Raw genomic sequence first — 17,901 nt, 5'->3', positions numbered from 1 at the left:
GGACGGGACCCCAACTGCATTGTCAGTGTCTCGCTTGCTGAGCCATTCCCCTTTTAAGACCGGATATGTGCGCTTATCTTGCTCCTCATGTGAGTTCCCCAGCTGGCAAAACCCTGTTGGAGTTCCTCCAGCACCCTGCGGCATCGGAGACGTCTGTTGCCAGGCCTAACACTCGTAAGTACGCCCATTGGTTGACCCCTGTGCTAGGCTAGCTGCCCATATGTTGTGATCCCTACGGCGATTCAAAGTGTTTTCTTCCACAGTATGGCTCCCCTGTCTGTGAGCTTGTGTCTTTCCCTAAGCAGACTCCACTCTGCGTCTCTGCTCGGTATTGACTTCACCCTAACAAGGCTGAATCTACCACATGTAGCACTGTCCTAATGGTCAATCCATGTGTGTAACTTCCACTTGACACCTCCCAGTAGGATGTGGTCTCTGTAGCATTTCTTTCCACTTGGAAAAGGCATGCTTTCCCAGTGTTATCCAATAGTCGCACTGTATGGGTCAGAAGAAACAGCAGTTGTGACCTTTTCTGCGTAAAGCCCTGTCCCATCTTCCACCCCAACAAGGAAGGGGCAGAAATTGTAGCACTTCTTATTGTATTGTATTGTATTATTGTATTGTAACGGGGGTTACAATAGTGTTTTGATGGCACAATTGCATATAGTAACTACAGAACAAGTAAAGATGTTTCATAATTAGAGCATTTATTTTTAGGCACTTCAATCAAAGGGCAAGATAGCATACTAGCAGTAACATTAAATACAAACTATAACTGCCAAATCAGGTGCACTCTAAAATGAAAGCAACAGCATAAAAACATCCTTGAGGTCTTACAGATGATCACGAACACAAACATGGATCAAAAACATTCCCTTAGGTACAGAAATAAAAATGTGCTTTACAATTCCTTTGTTGCAAGTATTCATTCTACACAGAGTAAAAGAAGATATTCAATAACCACATAACAAGAATAAAGACACATATTATTCTTAATTTAAAGCGAGTGTGGAAATATAGCAAAATAAAAGACATACAGAAAGCAACAGAAAATCTTTTAAATAGATACTGGTAGATAAACAAAAGACATTGTCAATATTTTCCAACCGATAGATGTAAGCCATACAGAAAAATATACATATCCAGGTCAGGAAGTAAAAATACTGCAAAGGGATTTCAAGTCAAGAAATGACTTGCAGCCCTAAACACAACTGAAAAATGCCATGGACCAAACAATTATCTGTTTGTTGTGACCATTATGGCCGTTGAAACATGGCCAAATAATCATTCATTTGGTTCATTCAGTTAAAAAAAAAGTAATGGAATGTTCACAGAATGAACAGAATGCTTGGAAAACTGACATTAAAGGCCCGTTCACACCAAAGACAATAACTATAAAGATAAAGATATAGTTCTAAAACTCGTTCTCAATTTTAAAGAACAGCAGAGTTCACACCACAGCTATAACGATAACAGCACAGAGAAAAGATATCATTGGATTCACTTTCAGAATGATTTTATTCAGCTGAAAAAAATATTGACAGCCAATCAGAATCCATCCTGCTGTAACAAGCTCTAGCCTTTAAAGTGACAGACAAGCATGCACTTAGAATAAACAGAACGATATCGTCCGCTGGTGTGGACGCTAATATAGTTATCTTTATAGTTATCGTCCTTGGTGTGAACGGGCCTTAAGCCAAATTAAATAATAATACAAAGATGATATACATTCAAAGCGTGTACGACTCATAAGGGTCATAACATTATAGAGACCTTCAACAGCTTGACGTGCATTGATTAAAATTAGCAGGGACCTTTTTTATATTTAATGTAAACTATAATGCTACAATGAAATTCATTGCACTTTTGTGTTTGAAGAGAAGCCAATTACAAAAGCAATACAGAATTTGAGAATGTGATCTATCATCTAACTGTCCATTCCATCAAGGAACTCTCCTTCAATTATGTGCTCTAGCCGTTTCATGACCTGATCACTACTGGGCGGTGGGTAATCCGCGGCATAATGTGGGAGGTGTGTGGAGGAGCCATTAAATGAGCAGCAGAGGGTGCTGAAGAACGGGATGAGATCCACGATGGAGCAGAGGGAACGCAGTGTGAGCAAAGGAAACTCTACTTGATCTGTGCTCGACTCTCCCGCTGTTCCATTCAGCTCCTGAACACATAATCAAAATATTTATAGACTGAGAATTGTGTCTACTTCTGTAACTGCGTCACAGATACATTAAAGCATGTCTTGTATAAGGAGATCTTACCCCATAGCGTCGGTTTATACCATCCAGTATCCTAACAATATGGGGTTTACATTCTTGTTCCCCTTCCAGCAGAGTGTTTCCTGGTCCAACATAATGGTCAACATCTACTTCAGGAATGAAAGCCCAGCGATACCTATAAATAAATATTGGCAAGTCATTAACAGGTCATCATGACATGTACAGTAAAGGTACGTGTGCAGCATATCAGAAGTCATTTATGTTGGGCCAGGAATGACAGATCACCTAGAAATAATACGGAACCCAATGATCTATTACTAACAGCTGCCATGACTGTCCACCTAGGTTAAAAAGGTCAAAAAGACCTAATAAGGAGTTATCCATTTTATAATAATTGAAGGTACCTGTACCTTAAATAAAAGGTATTTGTGAGGCTAGATGCATAAACAAAAGGAAGAAAAGAATAGTTTTGTTCATTTTTTTTCCTTCCATGGAACACAATGTCAGCCATTTATTTTCCATACAATGAAAATGGGCTATCAAATATATTGCCAAGCTCCACAAAAGGATAGAAGTGGAATAAAATTGATAAAGTAGTCCTAATTGTGTGCTATATTTCAAGTCTATAATATAGTTACTGAAAGAAGATTTGAATATAGCACACAAGTCATATGGACTTTATGGTGCTTATTAGACTAAGCTTTGGCAGAAAAAAATCCTGCCCATTTTCAATGTATGGAGAACACCGACTTTAAAAGACGTGAGGGCAAGTAAATAATGTAATTTTTGGGTGAATTAACCTTTTAAGCCCCACGCACACTACCGTTCAAATGTCGGGTTCGGTAAGACTTTTTATTGTTTTTGAAAGAAGTGTCATGTTTACCAAGGCTGCATTTATTTGATCAAAAACAAAGTAAAAAATAAGATAAATTGTTAAATATTATCACTATTTAAAATAGCCATTTTCTACTTTTATATATTTTACAATGTAATTTATCTCTGTAATAGCAAAACTTAAGTTTCAGCAGCCATTATTCAGTCTTCAGTGTCACATGATCCTTCAGAAATCATTCTAATATAGCTCAAGAGACATAAAACATAACATTAATTTCTTTAAAAAAAACTTGTTTGATCATTTGACTATCAGAGAATGTCCAACCACTACTTCTGTTCTTTAGAATTTTATAAAATTTGACAATAATTCATAAAAACATCTATAATAGTGCTCAATTAAACTGTTTCTTGTCGTTTATCACAGGTATGGCAGGAGTAAACGCTGACAAACGTGCATACACACAGTTCACATGAGTCTCACATTTGAAACAGAGGCATCTGCTCTGGAGGGAAGGACACAGCAGTGTCCAGAAACTTGCAGGCTGACAGGTACATGTCCAACTCTGCCTGAGGGAAGCACAGTAGACCATTCTTGTCATGGCCAGCCCGCAATTTACTCCTGAAAAGGAAAGATTTTTTTCCATGAAAATTGAGGGAAAAAATATATACTGGCAGCATTTTGTCATCAAGCAAGACTCACTTTGAAACTTCTTTATCATCCAGCAGTGCCTTCTCAAGGCGGTTAAAAATGCGGATCTGAAATATTCAACATAAATATTCAAACTGCACCCAACCAAAGGACATTTAAAGCAACTGATTAAGCATTTGAAAACAAAGAACAAATGCTCATTGTGAAGAGAGGACCACTGGCATATTTCTTACCAGCTCGGTGACCATGATTGGCCAGAGAGAGGTGAGATGTTGTGGCGAGATCCTCAACAGGAGAACACGGAACATGAGGAACATCTGAGCTGACACTGATGGAGTCTGACCCACGCGCAGGTTCTCCGTTAGACGCTCTAGAATATATTTGATGAAGAAAGTATTAGCTTGAAATTGTTCCTTTTCTACATTACAAGTAACCTATATTTGCTTTCTACACAGACTCTGTAATACCTTGTATGAGAGGCAAATAGAAGTGGTACTGGTCATTCTCTCCGCTAAACATGGCAAAAGCCTGACGTTTTAATAGCATAGGCTTCTGCTCAGCGCTGTTGAAGAGCTTCAAAGAACTGCTCTGCATGCCTGCATATGGTACAACATGAACCCACACAATAAAAGTCAACACACTGATCATACAACAAATGACTGTCTAAAGCAGAAATATGTACATATACTCACTCATCAAGTCTTTGAACATTGTTTTCTCATGAGTCAAAAGATGGTCTACGATGGATCTCCAACTAAAGCACAATATGAGAGTTTAGTGGCTTCAAGGTCAAACTAGTGATAGGCCAAGCAATCTATATATATAGACCATGCAAACAATTTGACTATTTTGATTTTTATGAGCATGACTTTGTTAAGTAAGGGATAATGCACATCCAGACGGTTGTTATCGCAGAATAAACCCTGAAAGGGTGATCATCACCCTGAGGGTTTTTTTCCACTTATTACATGGCTATTTGCCACCTAAGTAAATAATTAGACATAATATATTTATCTGTTGAAATTTTTTATTAGCCCTTTAAATGCAAATCTTCTATGGAGAGAGCAGTTGCTAGCAAAATTTCAAACTAGACGGACATTAGAGGATATGGTATAGTCATATCACTTATTACACTGTATTTCACCACATAAATAGTTATGGGGATAAAAGATATTGATTTGAAATGAAACTGTTTTAAAAATCATACCTTTTTATCTTATAATCCATTACAGTGTACAAAACAATCGTCACACAAAACAGCAGAGATGCGTTTGTATGAAACGAGTGAGCAAGTCCGCAATACCTGATAACAATTAAATAACTACACAAAGTATTGAATTGAGTTTTAATATTTTATTAGCTCACCAAAAAAAACTTCTACGAGGAAAAAACGTTCCTAGCAACTTCAGTGACAATTACCTGGATGAGCCTGTTATCACTTTTTACCGGTTGTTATCGGGGGATTACATACCGCTGGATGGCACGATCGACCAATCAGAGTCAAGTATTCCTCAGAGCCGTGTAATAATCAAAATTTAGAGTGTTGTGTAAGTATCCATCTTACTGGCAGGAACATGAAGACTCCATTGTGAAAAACATTGGGTCCATGAAGAGTTCCAGCACCTCTTTCTTCCACGCTCGTTTAGTGTAGGCATATCCACTCAGATTGCTCAACAACTGAGCGCCCGCACAGAAACTAGGCATGTTATAGGCACTGAGAGATAGAGAGATATAAATTGAGAAACAGTTATGGACAGTTTTAAATAAGTGTGTGGTGATACACTTAGCTCATGAGATAAAACAATGCACGATATTGGGTTCATGACAATGCGAAGAGAGGATATTTTAACACTAATTTGAAGAAGTCTTCAATGATGAAATATACACAGATCAGGCATAACATTATGACCACCTTCCTAATATTGTGTTGGTCCCCCTTTTGCTGCCAAAACAGCCCTGACCCGTTGAGGCATGGATTCCACTAGACCCACACGCGATACACACACACACACACACCCGGCCATACGTGATGTAAAAGAAAACGTGATTCATCAGACCAGGCCACCTTGCTTTGTGGTCCAGTTCTGATGCTCACATGCCCACTATTGGTGCTTTCGGTGGTGGACAGGGGTCAGCATGGGCACCCTGACTGGTCTGTGGCTATGTAGCCCCATATGCAACAAACTGTGATGCAATATGTATTCTGACACCTTTCTATCAGAACCAGTATTAACTTATTTAGCTATTTGAGCTACAGTAGCTCGTCTGTTTGACACAGGCCAGCCTTCACTCCCCAAGAGGCATGACCCTGTCGCTGGTTCACCACTGTTCCTTCCTTGGACCACTTTTGATAGATACTGACCACTGACCAGGAACACCCCACAAAAGCTGCAGTTTTGGAGATGCTCTGACCCAGTCGTCTAGCCATCACAATTTGGCCCTTGTCAAACTCGCTCAAATCCTTACGCTTGCCCATTTGTCCTGCTTCTAACACATCAATTTTGAGGACAAAATGTTCACTTGCAGCCTAATATATCCCACCCACTAACAGGTGCCGTGATGAAGAGATAATCAGCGTTATTCACCTGTCATAATGTTATGCCTGATTCGACTGTTTATATATGACATTTATTATATATCATCTTGTAATGAAGGTCAATTTAGTTCTACTTTCTGAGTATCATATGCAGTAAAAGACAGAACAATATAATGCAAGCACTGTAAAATATTTTGCCACAAAACTCAACTCCGTCATGATGATATTGTGAGCTTTTCACATCGACGAGAACATTTTTAATATTGCAAGATCTCTTTACACCCCTAGTTTTAAATCAAAACGATCTGACACCACAGTCATGTGATGATAAATTGACCAAAGCTTCAGAATAAAATACTAAGCAGTATTGATCACTACCACAAGTGTATAATTTCAAGTGAAGTGCATCGTTGGCATACTCACCTGTGATTTTTTAGATAGGGAAAAACATAATACATAAGACGGGAAATGAGAGGCACGGCTTTCTCTTTCTCGTCACTGCGATAGACCATGTCCAAAAGAGGAGCCAGAACCTACAAACACAATGAGCACAAATGGGAACACTGGTTATTTTTGCGTGTCTCCATCGAGTTTCTGTCCATTTAAAAAACTAAAATCTATATAAAACAAATAAAGCCATAGTGTAGTACATCACAATTTAATTAATACAATTATATTTTATCATTACTTCTGCATTTTGTATATTATTTTTGCATCAAAGTAATAACACTGAGATTTATTTTTGCATTTCTTTTCCATTACTGCAATAAATTCTTAAGCATATGCAGCCATTTAGCTGTGTGTGCATTTCTGTATGTCCCTTACCTCAGCCAGAAGAACCAGAGCTTGTACACTGAATACAGATGGCACTGAAGATGACACCATAGTGCTCCCCTGGCCAGCACACTCTGAGAGTAAGACATGAGAAGAATACATTTTAGAACAACTACGGAGTTGGTTTCGAAGTAGGTAATACAGATAGGCGGTCTTATTTTCATATTATGTTGGCAATACAGAAATGGGCATTATACTGTAAGCATATGCATTTCTGCATAGATTTACCATCAAACTCATTGCCATCATGGTCATCTTCATCTCCCTCAGGACAGACTTGAGGCTGTGCTTTCACTTCCAGGTTACGGCTCAGCCAGCTAGTCTGCTCAAGAGACGAGCCGGCCACAGCTCCCACCGCCTCTAGTATGCGCTGGCTCACTTCCTGTTGAGGTTACAATTACTATGTAAACATATTTTGACATTTCTACTATATCAATGATTCTGGTTTAGCTGTCTCTCACTGTATCTATCCTACCTGCAGTTCTTTAGTATCCCTCTTGTTGTCGATATTGGGAAGTCTATTTACACAGTCATTAAGGATGCTGCAACAGTAAAATAAACAGAGATCAGTGTTTCAAAAGATGTTTTACCTTTCAAATGGTATCTAACAACAACAATAATTTTAGAGTTAGAGTTATTATTTATCTTTAAGTTTTCTGACTGTGTTTTTTTAAAATGTTGCATTAAAAAAATAGGCAATGCAGGTGTTATGAGTGGTTTCCAGGGCATCGCAATGTGTTTGCTAATGTGTTCTGATTTTGTTATTAGTATGTTTCAATGTGGTTACTAAGGTGTTGCTAGGTGGTTTCGTACTGGTAAATTTGCACTAGTCGTACTGGCACCAAATGGTGCAGGACAAGTTATGCGCAAAAGGTTAATATTTAGGGTTAGGGTTTATTGAAATCTCTAACACCAAGTATGAGCAAACATAATAGTGACCATGTTATTTTATTCACCCGAGGAGCAAGAAGTGTCCAGGAGGGGCGAGGTTAAGCTGGGCAGACTCTCTGAGCAGACAGAGAAGAGGATTGATGTTCTCCTGAAGAGCTTGAGCAGTGAGACTGCAAAAAAAGGGCCAAAAAGGACAATACCATAAACACTGTTGTGCTTACCTTGTAGAAGAATACTGAATCTTACAATGAAAAGCAAATAGCTTATTTAGCTATTTGTTTAAACTGGATTGCACAGTTCACTGGATTATGGTCATTTTACAGTAAATGGCATTATATGATAGCAAATAAGAGAGGGTCCAATTAAAATCGAGGATGATGTCAATGGAAACGTTTACCTTTGAATGTAGACGTAGCTGAACTGTAGCATTGGAATGTCAACTAAAGTAGTCTTCTGATAGTGAGAAAGAGAATGAACATGAATACATGATGTAATTTTATAGTTAAATAACTTTGTGTGTGTGTGTGTGTGTGTGTGTGTGTGTGTGTGTGTGTGCTTGTTTATGTGATTTATGAGGACACAAATTCGTATAATGACATGGGTATTACACTGGTACACACGTAACAACGTGAACGTGGTTTATGAGGACATTTCATATGTCCTCATAATTAAAATAGCTTTAAAAAATACTAAACAATGTTTTATTAAAAATGTAAAAATGCAGAATGTTTTCTGTGATGGGTAGGTTTAGGGGGTTAGATTGTACAGTATAAAAACCATTAAGTCTATGGAATGTCCTCATAATGTAGTTGCATGTGTGTGTGTGTGTGTGTGTGTGTGTGTGTGTGTGTGTGTGTGTGTGTGTGTGTATGTATATGTATGTATGTGTGTATATGTATGTATGTATGTATGTATGTATGTGCGTGTACCCAGTTGACCATATTTTGGGGACAAATTTATAACCAGAAGTGAGCCAAATCTGACAATCTCCTTTTAGGAATGTCCTTGTTTGTATAAATTTTGTAAAATTTTGTAATTTTGTAAAAGTTTGTAAAATTTAAATAGTAAAAAAGCTGATTAACATTTTTTGTTGCTTAGGGTTAAGCTATATTATTTATAACTAGCTGTATATAAAAACAATAGAAATCAATGAAATGTCCCAATTTAAATAGCGAAGTAAACGTGTGCATGTGTGTAAGTGCAATACCTGGTCTCCTTTGATTTGATGGGGTTTCTTCACCACCTCTCTGATGAGCTGCAGTATGGTGTCTGTACGGAGTGTGTTTAGTGCTTTCACTAGGTCCACCAAGGTCATTTGAGAATCGCTAGCATCTGGTAAAATCTATGCAAGAACACACAAACAAATTTTAAAAACATTATCAAGTCTATTGTGTGACAATGGCATTTTTGCATTCTGATATCTATTGTTAACCTTATTTCTGGAACGTTTTTTGCGGCTCTTCCTGCTACTCCATACAGCAGCCACAGAGGCCATGACCTGCACCCCAAACTGCTGAGTCAATGGCATTAAGAACTCCAGAACCTTTTGCCTCAAGATCTAAAGAGAACCAAAAAACATACATACGCACCAATAAGCAGTCAACAACACGGCATGATTTTTAAGTAAACAACATTGTATAAAACATTTTCGTTTATTATTAGTATTAGATATACCTTTGTGCCTTTAAAGTACACAGAAGTGGGTGAGGATTTGCTGCCCCGGGCGGAGTCACAGCCCTTGACCACACCCCAGAGTAAGGCCATGCTGCTAATCATGTGTGGAAACTCCTCCAGAATGGCATTGCTAGCATTTCTTAGGTCTGGAACGTCACAGCCAGCAGTTGCCTACAGGCATACACACACACACAAAATTATAACATAAGTAACATTAGTGTTTTGAAGCATTGTTCAGTGGTGATCCTGGCGTTTTTTGATACCCATGGCAAGATCAGACTTAATTGCAACTGTACATCAGTGAATGTACATCAGGAAAATGGGTGTATTTGGTTGAATATTATGGTGCAGACAGTTTTTAAAAATAACCCACAATGCTATACACCTACTAGCAACTAACAATACAGTATCTTTGCAACCTTCAGATTCAGAAATGTAGTCAGTGTGAACAGACTTTGAGAGCTATGAGAGTGACACAGGAGGATTTTGCCTCACTAGGCAAATGTCTATGTCACCTATGCCAGGATCTTCCACTATTTGCTTTCATGGATGCTTGCATGTCTTACTTTCTTGTGGTCTAGAAGACAGTAGTGTGTGATAGTGGTCAGTCCTTCCAGTAGTGTCAGAGGATAGTCAGGCGCTATGTTCTCCCTCTTTAAGGAACCACTAAAGAAAGCCACAAAATACACCCAATTCAAGCTATGGTTGTAACAGAACAACAAGTAAGTATTGACACCTTATCACACAGTTCATGTGCACCCACTCTCACACAAGCGCAAACAACCACACACATTATTTACTTATGTGAAGCCTTGATTCCATCGTGCTCGTGCTGTTTAACCAGTTCATCCAGGTTCTTGCAGATCTGGGCAATTATGGGTGAGACAATGATGGCCAGTGATCGTCCTAAATAAGGTAGAACTTCACATAGCAGAGTCACCCAGGCTGGGTGCATGGCGCAGCCATACTGTGGGTGCAAAGCTCGGGCTGCTGCTGACACAAACATGCCCTGAGCGGTGATAGGCTGACTGACTACATAACGCACTGCTTTGATGGACTGCTGGAACATCACAGCTGTTTGCCACTCTCGAGCCAAAGCTGAGGAGGGTGGTTCAGCACGTCGCTGTGGGTTGGAATGGCTTTGATCGTGATCTTGTGCCTTGGAGTGTGGTGGACACACGTGGTGCTCCAGTACAATAAGAACCTTCAGAAGCTTCAGTAGGGCAATCTGGAGCGGGTGCTCAGCCCAGGTCCCATCCCGGCCAAAGTTGATCAGACTCTCTTCCGAGATCTCCCCTCCGTCTTCAATTTGGTCTTCTTCAGGCAATGTGTGCTGGTCGGGCCGATCAGCTCTCTGGCAGACATACATGGAGGCAGAAAGCGTGAGAAGGACGTACTGCTGCACCTTGTAGCCCCAAAGAAGGTTGCGGACAGCCTCCAGACTTCCCTTTGACTCTCCAATTTGAACTTGCTGGGCCACCCTCACCAACTGGATCATCAACTCTGTCAGCACCTCCACACTTTTCACCTGCACCTCCCGATTGGCCTGGAGTTGGCAATTGGGAATGTTAGCATAGGAGGGATAGTGAGAGCGGAGATAGCGCAAGCAAAGGGAAGTGAGTAGCTCTAGCAGGAGAGTTGGTGGAGAAGAAGGAGAAGATGGTGAATGGAGAGGAGAAGCGGGTGGCTGGGATGGGTCAGGAGTGGCTCCACTTGGTGGAGTTGAGATCTGCAATTGCCCATAGAAGTTGCCACCATCCTGAGCCTGACGGTGTCTCTGCAGAAGGTTCTGGATGAGGTTGAGATGGGCAATGGAGCTGCAGTCCAGAGAAGTACTGGATAGAGCCTCCACAAATGGTCCTGCACTTGTCCGGAGGATGGTCTCTAAAATAGTGAAGGCATAGAGAATTCGCCTGCTCTCGTACTGCTGCTTATAGAGTAGAACATGGCGGAACAGTGAATCCACCGCCTCACGTTTCTCCCGCTGTCGCTTCAGCATCCGGCATTTAGCCATGGCCTCCAACTGCCCATCGTCTTCATCACTTGAGAGCGAATCAGAAACCTGTGTTCGTTCTGAATCCACCCTCTGTATGCCGTTTGTCACACCCTCCTCCTCTACGCTACCGTCATGTCGCTGCAAGTAAGGGGCGGAACTTGAGGTCGAGTTTTCGGTGGAGTTCTGAGCACCACTCGTGTCTGCAGATTCGGTGTGTTCACTTTCCTCTTCTTCCTCTACTTCTTCGTCCTCACCCTCAGTGTCTTCACTCTCACTCCGGGACATTTTTGGGGAGTCTGTGGGTGTTAGTTCTGGATCTCGTTCCAACTCCGCCCACAGTGCTTCACGGTCTACTATGGTGATGCGACTAACAAAGCTTTCTTCTGTTTGGCAACCGGGCGTCATGTTGTCTTCAGCACTTTTTGTGATGGATCTGTCTCTCCAGCTCAGTGCCTTTAAATTACCTAAACGACATATACAGTAGAATCAGACACCTAGAACAAATATCATAAATTCATAATTTCCATTACCCTAAAATAATGTACTCTATCACAAACAAACATTTCAATTGACAAGGTGCTCCATTCTTTAACTTGTATATATATATTTTTTATTATAAAAAAAAAAAGTAATTTATTCCTGTGATTTTTAGAAGCCATTACTCCAGTCTTCAGTGTCACATGGTCCCTCTGAAATCATTATACTATGTCAATTTGCTGCTCAATGAACATGTATTTTTAATACGTGTTAAACTGCTTAATATTTATGGAAATATTTTTTTCAGGATGCTCTGATTATTAGAAAGTTTTAAAGAAAATTCTTTATTTGAACTAGAATTGTTTTGTAACATAAATGCATTTATTGTTACTTTTGATCATTTTAATGCATCCTTGCTGAATAAAAGTATTAATTTCTTTTTCTTAAAAAAAAAAAAAAAATCGTATTGACCCTAAACTGAGGAATGGCCGAATCAAGAACAAGAATGAATTCTTGCTATTGCTATCTGTCTTGAACACTATTTGTGAAAATTACTATATTGATTATTTTATATGTAGAGGTACAATCCAGTTTACTCTGTATTATAATTGCCTATACAATTTAAGTTTTATTACTAATAAATTGATTTGAAATTGTATTACTTAATTTTGTATAGTTTTAATTAGCAAGACCTAAAAACGTTACTTCAAAACTCAGGCTCTGTGTGTATTGATCTGGTGTATGTTTTTGTGTCTTGATTCCATACCAACAGAAAGATTCTTTTTGACGCTTTCTATGGGTGATCTCTGCGTTTTCGGGTCCAGCAGTAAGAGTAGCACTGGCTCCAAGATACGGACCACATCACTGAGGGAAAGAGCCCGCACCAACCAGTTCTGTGCTGCGGCCCTAACACTACCATCCTGGTTGTTCAATCTATCTAGTACCACAAACAAAGACCTGAGAAAACAAAGATATAGAGAACATTGAGTTAAGTTAAGGCAAGCTATTGAGGGAGAATTTTATAAAGAAAGAAATATTATAATATTTCTATAAATAATTACATAAGGAATATGGTGTATATGACCTGTCAAAGGAGCGGTTGAGAGAAGTGCTGCGATTTGTCTGGATCTCTCGTGTCAGGTGCCACAAAACTGAGAACCTGTGGAGCGCCTCCAAACACACAACCTAAAATGAACACATACACAAACAGTTTAAATGTTTCTGCTGAATGTGTGTAAAATGTATTAAATGAAGTTTCCCCAGTACCTTGTCTCCACTGAGTAAACCTAAGCAGATGATGCCCTCGCAGATGGATGCAGATGGAGCCAAGCAGTGAAGCCGATAGAAGAGCTCCACGCAAGATACGTGATGCTCTCGACGCTCGGTGTCTAACTGAGCCCATAACACCTGAGATACACGCTACAAGAGAATTAAAGTGAAGACAATAACCAAAGTCACTTAAGGAAGTCAGATCACTCAGCGGCCATCTTGATAAAACCCACAGGCAGCAATCTTTTTTAAATGTAGACAACTTGAATGGAGAAAGACTGAAATCTCATAATATGTTATTAAAACAATACATTTCGACAGAACAAGGAAGCTATAAGAAATGTTAATCAAAGTGCATTACCAGGTAAAAGTCTGTGGAATCCTCCAAAGTTTTGAGAACAGCTGGGAAGATGGGAGGCAGGGTGACCATTTGCAGCTGTCCGCTCAGTGGGTTAGCATCAGAGTTCTTATAACGTTGGTTTTTATCCTTAATGACGAGGGCTAAAGACTGAGAGTGATTGATCAGCTCCAACAAAGAGGAGATAGCAACATGCTGCACCTAAAGGCACATAAATAAAAAGAAAGATGTATTATCAAATGATTCAGTTTTTAGAATGCAACAATAAAAGATGTAGTCAATTGTTCCATGTTAAAATGATTTGTCCTATCCCAATTCATTATGCAGAGGCAACTCGAAGTAATCCATTCGTAGATTAACTTTCCTGGAGAGTGTAAACAGTGCATAGCTATCAAAACATTGCTCTGTTTGTTTGACAGGTCAAAATTTGACTCAACCAATAGTGTGAGTTTGGGGGCGGGGCTACATGTTTCTCAGATCATAGGAAGATGGAGTGTGTGGAAATGTAGCTTATTTTAAAAAGAAATTAACGGTGGAAACAGAAACTAAGATCACAGTACAAAAACCCTGCATTAACATTAACACCTCAATGCCTATGTTTATGAATATCGAATGGAGGAAATTCTATTGTTGTTTATGTCTATAATAAGGATCATTATACTTATTTCACCCAAAAATGAGAACTCTGTCATAATTTACTCACCCTTATGTCTTTTCAAACCTGTATGCATTTGTTTTTCTCTGCAGGAACTTGAGTCCAGTACCTTCTATTGTAGAAAATACTGAGACATTTTTCAAAATATCTTCTTTTGTGTTTCACAGAAGAAAGAAATTCCCACAGGTTTGAAATGACATGAGGGTTAGTAAATAATGACAATTTTAATATTTTCTGGGTGAATGATCCCTTTCAATCTCCGCCTCGTACCTGGTAGTCTTTCGTCAGGCAACACAGAGTCATCAAGGACCTCAGCCACTCAGGAAGGCTTCCCTCAATACCTGAAGAGAAAAACACATCCCTGTGCTGTGACATGCTACATCAGCATAGTTGAATGTAGTATTGGAATACAATTCCTTTATTTACCGGTCTTGCTGAACATAGATGTGTCCAGGTCTTGGTTCTCTTCCTCTGTAAAATACACAGGAAAAGTTGTGCATTCCAGGAGAAGCTGGCAGACCACAGTGAAGGCCTGGCGGCACGTCTCCGATATCTCCCCTTTGCCCTTTGACTGGAAACTTCCCATCCACTCCAACTCTACTGGTCTGTGGTCTTTACCCCCATCCCTAGAAGACCCATGAAGGGCATGAATCCTCAGTTTACTAGGGTTGAAGAACTCAGCAAGTCTGTCTTTGATAAGACCCAAGTCTCGGCTGCCTTTCCGTTTCAATGGAGACCGTTTACTGCCTCTAGGAGAATCATTAGGATCTAGCTGATTTTCTTCATCCTGTTTCGTCTTTGGATCCACGATATCTAACAAATACCTGACAGGAAGTGAAGGCAAGTGAGACAGAAAGAGAGAGAGAGAGAGAGAGAGAGAGAGAGAGAGAGAGAGAGAGAGAGAGAGAGAGAGAGAGAGAGAGAAAGCATGAACAGTGAGTATGCATGCTGCAAGTTGCAGAGCCAGAACTCAACAAACTTCCAAGGGGGCTTCCAAGATGACGTGAAATAATTTAAAATAAGATTTAAAAAAAGCATTGAAATAAGCTAAAACAACTAAAAAGAACCAGGATTCTCACTGTCTTGAAGAACCTGGCTCTATGACCTTAATGAGAAAAGTGTTATTTCTAGACCTGAAAAAAGCATGTAATTAATTAAATCTTAAAACTCCATTGGCATTTTTTTAATTAATACAGTCAATACACATTCTAGTTATGCCAATCACTAAAATATTTATTATATCAACAATCCTTATCCAGTAAATCACAAAAATTTGTCAAGAAGGTTAAGAACCTTACAGGAACCTGGGCAAAAATTGTGTATAGTATACTGTTTGTTAAAAGTAGAATTACAACAAAATGCAATGCTAAAATGTTACATTGTTGTCACATGACTATATAGCATTTTATTTAATCCATCCAGTTATCACAGTAAAAACATTATTTAGCATTTTTGTTTATCTATATTTACATTCATGCATTTAGCAGATGCTTTTATCCAAAGTGAAAAAGAGCCAACAAAATTTGTAATATACAAAGCCAGGTTTATTAGACAGCTAGATTAGGAAGCAAGCTAATTATATTAAGCTGGATATGTTAAAATCAAATGTTTGGTGCATTTGTCACACTGACTGCATTCTTGATTTCTGAAATATATTATTCCTGGCTAGGTGTACTGGTTGTCTATGCACATTTTGTTAAATGTAGCAGGTAATCTCTGTAATCTATGCATACCGAAAATATGCATATTGGGCACACACAGTATATACATTGAATTTGTAAATTACCTGGTGATCACAGATGCCAGTATATCCTGCACACATTTGGACATGTTTTCTATACTTCCTCCTCTTCTCCACACGTGCTCTGCTTCAGAGTTCACCTCAGAAGCAGCTTCTGATCCATTAAGGCCTGGTAGGAGGTGCTGTTCAGATGGAGACGCGCTCAGGCCTAATCCACTGTCTTCAGAGCGCAAAGGAGGGTACGGAGCTTCACTTGGCTCCACCTCCAGTGTCATCTGTCCATTCAGACCGGCCTCACCGGTGCTGCTGTCATGGTTACCATTCACCTGGTCACTTTCTTTGACGTTGTTGTTGCAAGTCATCCCAATCTATATTTGTACAAAAACAGAGCCCTTTTAATACACAGCCATTTCCAAACCATAATATGAATGGCATTAGGGTATAAGCTTTATTTTGTCATTACTATATTTCTCATTATATACTAAATGCAGTGGCCCAAACATTTACACTATTGCTAAAATATTTTTTTGAAAGAAAGAAAATGAACAAAAGTGACAATAAAGACTTTTACATTGTTAAAACATATATATATATATATTTCAAATAAATGCTGTTTGCTATTCTTTTGTACCTTCTATTCATCAAATAATCCTGAAAAAATCATAGTTTACAAAAAAAATTAAGAAAAACAGGTGTTTTCAACATTGACAATAAAAAAATGTTCCTTTAGCATGAAATCAGCATAGAATGATTTCTGAAGGATCGTGTGACACTGAAGACTAGAGTAATGACTGCTGAAAATGTTTAAATATATCCAAAAAGAAAAGTTATTTTAAATTGTAATAATTCACAATATTTGTTTTTACTGTAATAAATGCAGCCTTGGTGAGAATGAGACGTTTTTTTGCCAGACTTTACGGCAGTTTACAGTAAAACTGACCCATACCTGTGTTTGCTCCCCATCTTGTGTCTGCAATTCGCCCTCCATGTCCATATAAGCCACCGGCATCTGGATCTTACTGAGCACTTTAAAACATGCTCTCATGGCCTGTGTGAGCTCCTGTAGGCTAAGGGATGTCATGTGACTACGCAGTGACTGCAGCATGCTGCTGAGCATCTGTGGCAGGTATTGCGTTTGAATCTCTGCATAGAGTTCCTAATAAGAAAGACAGACCAAATCAGACCAAATGACCAAAAGTTTGGAAAAAGTTGTCCAAAGATGAATCATCAGATCATACCAAAGGAATAACATCCATCAGGAAGATAATGAGCGTTGAAAGTTCAGTCACTGAAGGAGGGCTACTCCAGTCTTTAGATGGACCCTTCCCATCTGGATCACTCAGTGAGCTGAGAAACAACCATAACACTAGGCATCAAGACATAATTCCATTTATGTTCACGTAATGCAGTTTATTATGAGTTTGTGCATGTTTACCTGAGAGAGATTTGGAAATGCCTTGTCATGTAGTCCCAGAGATAATTGCTGGTCATGGCACTCACAAGCATATTGACTGTCTTTATAATCTCTGAGGCGTTTTTATTCTCCTTGATTTTACTGCACACAAGTAGATAATCAACAATCAATCAGAAGCATCATTCATTTGCGCATTATTAACTCATCTTGTACATTTATACTACAATTCAAAAGGTTGGGGTAGGCGAGATATTTGAATGTTTTTGAAAGTAATAAGTAATAGGTCTCTTATGCTCACCGAGACTGCATTTATCAAAAACACAGTAAAAACAGTAATATTTT

The 17,901-nt window shown here is 39.1% G+C and overlaps 1 protein-coding gene across 1 annotated transcript in view; it reads right to left on the bottom strand.

The window, feature by feature from the left end:
- Positions 1 to 686: 686 nt before the first annotated feature.
- Positions 687 to 17,901, bottom strand: part of dop1b (DOP1 leucine zipper like protein B) — a 28,217-nt gene continuing 11,002 nt past the window's right edge. Inside the window, exons 11-39 of the mRNA XM_079820847.1 lie at positions 17,581 to 17,700; positions 17,384 to 17,492; positions 17,092 to 17,301; positions 16,191 to 16,513; positions 14,831 to 15,228; positions 14,675 to 14,745; positions 13,753 to 13,950; positions 13,389 to 13,541; positions 13,207 to 13,307; positions 12,889 to 13,079; positions 10,450 to 12,109; positions 10,216 to 10,315; positions 9,650 to 9,820; positions 9,408 to 9,533; positions 9,183 to 9,317; positions 8,373 to 8,428; positions 8,041 to 8,145; positions 7,560 to 7,626; positions 7,313 to 7,466; positions 7,076 to 7,158; positions 6,674 to 6,783; positions 5,279 to 5,428; positions 4,407 to 4,468; positions 4,182 to 4,310; positions 3,948 to 4,084; positions 3,766 to 3,821; positions 3,547 to 3,684; positions 2,274 to 2,406; positions 687 to 2,173 (exon numbers count right to left, since the gene is read on the bottom strand). Coding sequence (XP_079676973.1) covers positions 1,928 to 2,173; positions 2,274 to 2,406; positions 3,547 to 3,684; positions 3,766 to 3,821; positions 3,948 to 4,084; positions 4,182 to 4,310; positions 4,407 to 4,468; positions 5,279 to 5,428; positions 6,674 to 6,783; positions 7,076 to 7,158; positions 7,313 to 7,466; positions 7,560 to 7,626; positions 8,041 to 8,145; positions 8,373 to 8,428; positions 9,183 to 9,317; positions 9,408 to 9,533; positions 9,650 to 9,820; positions 10,216 to 10,315; positions 10,450 to 12,109; positions 12,889 to 13,079; positions 13,207 to 13,307; positions 13,389 to 13,541; positions 13,753 to 13,950; positions 14,675 to 14,745; positions 14,831 to 15,228; positions 16,191 to 16,513; positions 17,092 to 17,301; positions 17,384 to 17,492; positions 17,581 to 17,700 — 5,692 coding nt within the window. The 3' untranslated portion in view covers positions 687 to 1,927. The remainder of the gene's footprint in view (positions 2,174 to 2,273; positions 2,407 to 3,546; positions 3,685 to 3,765; positions 3,822 to 3,947; positions 4,085 to 4,181; positions 4,311 to 4,406; positions 4,469 to 5,278; positions 5,429 to 6,673; positions 6,784 to 7,075; positions 7,159 to 7,312; positions 7,467 to 7,559; positions 7,627 to 8,040; positions 8,146 to 8,372; positions 8,429 to 9,182; positions 9,318 to 9,407; positions 9,534 to 9,649; positions 9,821 to 10,215; positions 10,316 to 10,449; positions 12,110 to 12,888; positions 13,080 to 13,206; positions 13,308 to 13,388; positions 13,542 to 13,752; positions 13,951 to 14,674; positions 14,746 to 14,830; positions 15,229 to 16,190; positions 16,514 to 17,091; positions 17,302 to 17,383; positions 17,493 to 17,580; positions 17,701 to 17,901) is intronic.

This window comes from Gobio gobio, assembly GCF_949357685.1.
Source record: "Gobio gobio genome assembly, chromosome: 7".
Lineage (NCBI taxonomy): Eukaryota > Metazoa > Chordata > Actinopteri > Cypriniformes > Gobionidae > Gobio > Gobio gobio.
The sequence above is the reverse complement of the archived record's forward strand: the minus strand, read 5'-3'. Positions and strand labels throughout refer to the sequence as shown.